General features: G+C 38.3%; 1 protein-coding gene across 3 annotated transcripts in view; it reads left to right on the top strand.

The window, feature by feature from the left end:
- Positions 1 to 105: 105 nt before the first annotated feature.
- LOC126406327 (arginyl-tRNA--protein transferase 1) overlaps positions 106 to 8,198 on the top strand; it is a 69,324-nt gene continuing 61,231 nt past the window's right edge. The window contains exons 1-5 of one of the 3 annotated variants that reach the window (XM_050070534.1): positions 106 to 275; positions 6,193 to 6,256; positions 6,413 to 6,475; positions 6,684 to 6,787; positions 7,041 to 7,277. In XM_050070534.1, the coding sequence (XP_049926491.1) occupies positions 167 to 275; positions 6,193 to 6,256; positions 6,413 to 6,475; positions 6,684 to 6,787; positions 7,041 to 7,277 (577 nt within the window). In that variant the 5' untranslated portion in view covers positions 106 to 166. Of the gene's footprint in view, positions 276 to 891; positions 1,043 to 6,192; positions 6,257 to 6,412; positions 6,476 to 6,683; positions 6,788 to 7,040; positions 7,278 to 8,198 lie in introns of those variants that run through there. The other 2 variants (XM_050070532.1, XM_050070535.1) reach the window with 2 other exon arrangements.

The following is an 8,198-nucleotide window of genomic DNA, read 5'->3' as shown; positions in this document are numbered from 1 at the left end:
GGAACAGAATGTAAACACTGGTTCATTTCCTTCATGAAAGTTCAGACAGGGCTGGAGCTCCCACTTGTCTTCAACGCAGCACTTGTGACGTAAGCAGTGTGGGCGGGGCTTGTCATCCAGCAGTACTTGCCCTGACACAGGGCAAACTCTACTGTCATCTGACTCGATGTTAAAGATGGCAGGAAACAAGTCTTACACTATAGTTGAATATTTCGGCGGGGATTGCGGCTACCGCTGTGGCTACTGTAAAAATGACGAAGGGAACTTTTCACATGGTAAGTGTCTAATAAAGTAGCGAGCAAACATAGCTAGTCGGTATCGCTGAAGTGGCTTATGCTAACGACCTAGCCCCGTCTACTTGCTGGAATAGTGACGTTAACCGGTTATGAGAAAGGGCTAGTTAATGTCGAAACTGTAATCATAATGTCTGTAAACGTGTGTCAGTTATGTTATATGTGCTGTGCTTACACTGCAAGACCAATATAAAACATTTAACTCAGTGAACACATAACGTTAAGTAAGCGTTCATTTAACGTTAATGTTGCTTGGATGGTGTCAGGTTATTAGCTAACTCAGTTTTTAGCCCTTAGCATCTTACAGCCCAACTCTTTTATCTTGGGAAACAAACCAAGACTGGCATAGAATAACATGAGGTATTGAAATACTACTGAACTGCCATTCAGCTGGACAATAATGTTGATTCAAGACAACGCTGTAACATTAGCAACTTAGCAGTGGACTTGTTACAGCTCTGCTAGCATCAAGCTAGCTAAGGAACAGTAAGCAGAGCAGAGCAGAGCAGAGCAGAGCAGGACAGGGGACCAGGGATGTTGTCTTCATCAGAGGAAGTGCAGCTGTCTGGCTTTCGTTTGGTCTGTCAGTGCTGTGACACTGGAACTGGAGGCCTTTGCGTGTCAGGAAAATGACTAGCAGACATGCTATCGTGTTTTTACATATTCAGCCGTGGAGAGCTCAGATCTGATGGTCAGAGAGAGTACAGGGTTGATGGGTTTAAAGCTCCAAGTCGCATAATATGATAACGGTGAGTGGACTGCTGCCATAACATAAACATGGGAGTAAACATGACACAGATTTCACAACATGCTTAAACAGAAGGCTGCGTGTTTACTCTATATGTACTGTATGTAATCTCAGCAAACTGAGCTTCTTTGTTTGTGTTACAGCAGCACTATCATCTGAGATGAAAGCATTGTGGTGCAAAGAATTAGGCTACTCATTCATTTTTTTTATTGTGTTGTTAAATTGAATGCTTGAGTGCTTTTATTCTTTGTTCACTTAAAGGAGATGAGAAACCACTTCATCCAGCTGCATTGGAAATCCTCTCTCCCTGATCTAGTTGTGATTGGGGGCCTAGGCTCACTTCCCAATGAAATCTGAAATGATTTATATAATATGATAAATGCACAAAAACAGCCAGTAGATTGAGCATTTAATTCTGTGGGTTTATATTGATATTTTCTCCTATTTCTAACAGTGTCTAATTTTCATATATCATGCCTCCATGTCTTACTTAACACTATCACTTCAAATGCCGGATCAAAAACTAGGTGGAAACAACAAAATTGTTTGATTACGCAAATGTCAGACTGTCAGAATCACATAACGATGTATTTTTGTCCAGTGACCAGTGGTAAACTAGCCTAGTAAAACTGTGAAAGCTCTCAGACTATATTTTGCAGCCACAAACCAGGAAATAGCTAGTCCACCCACTGCCTGCTGTGTAACTGTATACTTGTTGGAAAATAAAGAAAGCTTGTATATAAGGTTAATTGTAGTTAATGGTATGGTTTCATGAGCCCACAAGAATCCTTAAGAGTTTTTTCCCCATTAATCTGTTCACAAGAAGGGTGACACAGTCCACACAGTCACATGCAGTTACAATTTATAAACATCCTGTACAAGACAGCTGAGCAGAGCTTAAAGGGACCTAAAAGATGCTGTACTGTATGTTGTGTCGAGAGGCTTTCATTTAAAGGCAACCAAGGTCAATATAACTCTGCATTTTTAAAACTTCTAAATTTGACACTGAGCTATAAAAATCTTAATAAGACGACGGGAAGGGATTTTCTGCGTGGGACAGAATGGTGTCATACAGAGTAGGTGAACAGGAGTGAGACAGTTGGACTATAATTAGGGTTCAGAGAGTTCTTAATGCAGTCAATGAGCGATTGGGCTCAGAGCCAGCAGACGAGAGCTGTTGTCTAATCTAAGATAAGAGAGGTAATCTGGATATGTTACGTCATGGGGGCAAGTTAGGTGTGGGGAAGAAGGGAGCCTGTACTCCCAGTGTGTTTCTTGGAAGTCGTGTAGTGTTAAAAGGTTAGGTTCCAGGTTCCTTGTGTGAAGACAGGTTAAATGACAGTGCACTAGACTTACAATTATAGAAGTCAACTCATTATTTCAAACCAGTAGATTATTTTTAAGCTGCAGTGAAGAACACACTTCTAATTTTCTGGTTGTTCTTCCACTATAATTAGTTGTGTTATTGTCTTACTGTAGTGCTTGTATTTTTCTGGGATGACACACTAAACAGATTTTCAGATATCTGGCTGTTGAGTGTGTATGTATTGTAAACATTTCCAAGCAGGTACTCAGCGAGATAATGTTTTCCTCTATGTGATTGGTGCAGTGATGTTATCAACAGTGTTGTTACATGCAAAGCAAATGCAGCCCCACAACACAGAGCCCAACATCTGCCCTGCTCTGTGTTACTGTCATGCCTCAGGGAGGCTGAAAAATGGATCTGGTGTGAACAATGGAGAGGCACTCCCATTGTGACATAATGATAGAAGGTGTTGCATTCACACAAAAGCTGACATGGCATGATTGATTAGTACTCATCACCTTTTTAAACTTCGGACTTTCCGGCCTGACTAATCAACAGGCTTTTTCTCAGACAGGTTTGTGGAGTTTGTGCCATTCACTTCTCCCTGCTCTGTCCTCCCCCAAATCCACTAGCTCTTGAAACTTTTTACGATGTTGATCACTTGATATGAAAAGACATCATTTGAATAGTTAGACTTCATTTGACTAGTCGTTGTTTTATTGTGGATGTTTGTATTATATGTTATATTTGTTGCATTTTAAATGTGTTTTGATTGGCTGCTACCTTGGCCAGGTCTCTCTTGTAAAAGAGATTTTCAATCTCAGTTGGACTTTCTGGTTAAATTAAGGTTAAATAATTTTTTTTTTCATTCTTTCTTGATACTAAGTTTGGCGCATTCTTAATGCTTTTAAAAACAAAATTCTGAAATTAGCATTTCATACGCAAAGTCATATGACAACTTGACAGCTCTGTAATTGCTGAGATCCTGAGAATTCCGGGACTTAAAATTGGGGTCATGGAGCAGGAGCCCCTGAGAGATATTACTCTAAGTGTATGTATTATGAGGCCATAAATGTGTGGTATTTAAACACAACTCCCAGAGGATCTTAAAGAAGTATTTCACAGCTGGAAAGATGGGCTTTCATAAAACTGAACTGTCCATGCAATAGAAAGACGCAAATACTTTTGACATTGATGCGACACAACCATAGAAAAAGGGGTGTGGCATTTGCTCTAGAGGTAGAAAACCAACAACTATCAAAATGCACTGCGCAGCACCGGACCTATTAGCATTTCCACAGGTGGATGAATTAATGCAGACAGTGCCATAAAATATGATTCTGAAAACATTTTAGGAGAGAAATAGTCAGAGCAGTAACAGAGGGTGCGTTCTGAATTGCATACTTTTTCTTTTTACTTTTAGTATGTACTGCAGCTTCCTTTAAAAAGTACGTACTGTTGCATGCAGTATGCTCACAATTTGGACATACGGCTGTCTCATAATACTACGCCCTGAACTTTGACATATATTTATTACCTTGGAGATAAAACAAAATGCTGTTCACCTATAGTTTGTTGGAATTGGAGGTCAACCCAGAGAGATCTGCTGTTGTTATTTTGCAATGTGTGTAGTTTTAGCTTTAAAGTTACAACTGTATACAAGGTAGATTCAAACATATTATATTCACCCAAGTAAAATTAAATATGCATTTTTCTGTCATTGTTATTTTTATAGTTATGTCCTTTTGTTGTTGGTTGTTTTTACGATTATTTTGTTAATTTAAACAAATAATATTCCTATTACTACTATTCAACAGGTCATCACTTACTTGAATTTAGCTGTTAGCAGTCATTGTAGCTTCTGAGAGCTGTCAGTCAGCTTTTAACGAGCTGTCAAGCTGTCAGTCATCTGTCAGTCGGTGAGACGTATTGTCCGCTGCACAGAGGATTGTAGGCCAGAAAAGCATGCTGGCTTGCATACTGCAAAATCAGACTGGATGTAGTAGAACATCCTGGTGTTTTTGGCATACTGCATTTGACACACTATGTACTGGGACATACTAAATCTTTTTTCTGGCATACTAAATAGTATTGTAGGGTGGGTATTGGAACATACAGAGTCTTGGTTCGTGTTTCATTAGCACTGCCTGGTTTTAGCCTTTGATCTGAGTTTGAGAGCCAGAGGGGCGTCTCTGTCTCTTGATCTGTTTCTATACTCTTGTGTCTGCTGTGGTAGCGGGCATACAAAAATAAGGAAATACAATCTGTAGTTCAAGTAGCAGCCCTAGAGTCAGCAGAAATCCTCAGTTTTGCATCATGTGGCGAATTTTCACTAGCAGGAAGATCTGGGACTCACGTTGTTATGACACAAACTTGATTGAAAATTGGAGTATCCCTTTAAATTAGTATTTTCTTGAGTCTCACTGTTGTACATGGCTGTGTTTTTACTGAAAAATACAAGAAGGCTTCCTGTCATTCTTTAGGGGTTTTTCTGTTCTGTGTCATCAGTTGTGGAATGACACCTTTACTGTTTGCATTTTTAACGCAAGTGGAGCCTACACAATATTCTATTTCATCTCTATAAATACGTCAGCATTTTGCCGGTGAAAAACTTGCACAAGACACAAATACTCTTAATGTCATGAATGCGGCACTGTGAGTAGTTGCACCACTGACAACAATTTGGAAAAACAGTGTAGGTAAGACCAAAGATTTTGACATACTCTGATGGTCAGATATATTATTTATTATGGTCATTATATCTGATCTTTAATGGAAGTATTTTTTAAAGACAACCTGCAGTCTTGCTGCTGTGTCTTAGAACTAGCTCCAGTCATTTACTGTTGCTCTGTTGAATCGCTCTGTGTCATCTCCTAATCTCTGTGGACACCATTCTCCTGGGACACAGAACATTATACTCAGTTTCAAACAGTGTGTGTTGTGTGAACTGTTATACAGTGAATTCCCTCAGTTGTCTTAGATGTAAACTGATAGTAGTCCTGTCATTGAGACTTTGTGTCTGGTGTGCGTGTGTATGTGCATGTGCAAACTGTGTATTTGGTTGCAGAGGAGAAGGTCAGGAGTTGAAATGGGGAGCTCAGACCTCAGTTCTGGGAAGTAGGATCCAAGCTGCTGTGAACACAGATAATATATTTGTATGTTACCATTGGGGACTATGGGAATGAACTTGTGGGGACTCTGTGATTAAAGATGAAACAAAACTGCGGATGTCCACCAGACTCTGTGAGCAGCTTTTTGTCAAACCACTCCTGACTTTCACACATGCCTCCTTTTTCAGATGAAGACAATTATACCTTTAAGTGTCTCTTTTATGCTTTAATTAAACTTTATTTCATTCAGCAGGGCTATTCGAAACCCTGTTCTGCCTAATTCTGATATAATTTTCTTCAAGTTAGGCATGATACAGCGTGCTCTGATGAATATTTGAGAAGTACAAAGTAAAATCATATGGAATATATTAAATATTTAAAAGTTGTAAGTAGGGCTGGGTGATATGGAGTGATTGTTTTTTACTACTGTTTTTACCTCAATATCGATATTGCAACAATATTGTAGGGTTGACTATTGGTGCTTTCACAAATAATTACACAATGAGATTTCTGATAAATAGTCATATGTAATGTGGATATAATGACTAAGTGGGTAAAGACAAATAATAGAAAAGCTAGAACTGTCTGGTAAGTTCAGAAAATTACATCACTTTACTGTAATGCAGCCTTTAAAACCAGGAAAAGACAACACTTATCTAGTCTCATATCATGATATCAATATAATAACGATATATCGCTCAGCCCTAATCATGATGTACCTTTTGTTTTCTACAGGTATGTGGTCTCACACCATGACAGTACAAGACTACCAAGACCTCATAGACCGAGGATGGAGAAGGTGAGTAGCTGTCACTGCCTATATGCAATCATATTTACCTACATTATGAACCTTTGGAATTTTCTCATTAATATATTTTAAACAATATAATTGTGTGTATTTTAAGTTATTGATAATGTGTTTTAGTGAAGGTTATCCATTGTTTTCCTTCTTCAGAAGTGGGAAATATGTCTATAAGCCCAAAATGAACAAGACATGCTGTCCACAGTATACCATCAGGTAATTTTTCCCATCAGATTTTTTTTCCTATAATTCAGTTAACTTCTTCAGAACTGACAAGACCAGAAAAAACATGGAAGACATGAGGATGACCCATGCTAGTTTGATAGAGATATTAAATCACCTATTCAATATGTGTATAACAGAGGAAATATATCCAAATATATGTTGCTCTAACCAAACCTTTACCTTTGTGCTATCTGCCAAGATGTCATGCACTGAAATTCCAGCCTTCCAAATCCCACAAGAAAATCCTGAAAAAGCTGAACAAATTTATTTCCAAAGGGGAACTGCCAAAAGTACAGGATGATGGTGAGTATATTTATTTTTTTGTAATAGTTATCATTGCATATATATTGTCTGATATACTGTATTGGTATACCATACATGCATGTAAAAAATGGAAAAAGCAGCAGCAGTCAACACTAATGGATTATTGGACTGCATATGCATCAGAGTGCATAGCTGGAACAACAGTAAGAGATGGGCACAAATTTAAAAGAGTGTTGGCACCGTGGCTCTGAAGTACACGTTATCTGGTGTAAGCAGGTTTGTGCCTTTGCAGGGGAGCCAATGGACTCAGTGTGTGAAGAAGCAGGTCCACGGGAACCGAGTAAAGTCTGTCACTCAGAAGTGAAGTGTGCTGCTATCACAGACATTCAGAAGGAGCTACCAGAGTGTCCCGCTATCACAGAAGTTCAGAAGGAGGTAGAGGATGCTGTACCTGCTGACTCGGAAACATCAAGAAGGGATCAAGTGTCTATCCCAGATGAAAGAACAACAGCGACAGCTCCTAAACCAGGTGAGAAATCTGATTCCCTTTCAAAGCTGGTAATACTCATCAATGATCAGTGTTGTTTTTGCTGTTACTGAAAAAATAGTAATAAAATACTAGTAACTGATTAGTAATGTACTTACAACGTATTATCTATTATTATTATTTTCCTTCTATGACCAGAAGCTTTTTTTCCCTCATGAACAGAAACCATGATCCAGCTGCAATGATTAGTCAATTTATTGATTTAAAAAATCTGCAACTCTTTAGACATTCACTTTATCTTTTCACTATTTTCTTCTGGTTAAAATGATAATTATTTGCAGGTTTTAGATTCTCAAATGTCTGATTTTCTTTTTATTTTGTTATCTTTGGGTCTTAGACTGTTAAAATAAAATAAAATGAGCAATTTGAACAAATCTAATGCAAATGTTTCACCATTTTTCTTTTACATTTTATAGACCAAACAATAAATCAGTTATTCAAGGAAATAATTGACAAATTAATCGATTATGATAGTCATCAGTTGTAATTAGGGCTGAACGATATGGAGAAAATTTCATATCTCGATATTTATGCCAGATATCTCGATACCGATACAATATGATATGACTATGGGTTCAGTGAAAACTAAGCATTCTTTATAAAAAACAAAACAAAAACAAAAGAAAACTAAGCATTCTTTATAAAAAACAAAACAAAAACAAAAAGGGGGGCGAACCATTTTCTGGAAGCCCTCGTGTAGCAATATGGTACGTTATAGCATTTGTAATGTCTTTGTGCCTGCTGGACGTCGATTGGTATGGCATTATGCTACTGAATGCATCGGCAATCGGACCTTGCTTGGGCTTGACACAGGAGGACCCAGATGTCCCTGCCTTGTCTTTTAATGCAAGGCACTGTTCATACAGTCCTCGGTAGTGTTGTCACGGTACCAAAATTGGGACC

The sequence above is a fragment of the Epinephelus moara genome, chromosome 19, assembly GCF_006386435.1.
Source record: "Epinephelus moara isolate mb chromosome 19, YSFRI_EMoa_1.0, whole genome shotgun sequence".
Lineage (NCBI taxonomy): Eukaryota > Metazoa > Chordata > Actinopteri > Perciformes > Serranidae > Epinephelus > Epinephelus moara.
Note: the sequence above shows the minus strand (reverse complement) of the source record. Positions and strands in the feature narration are given on the sequence as shown.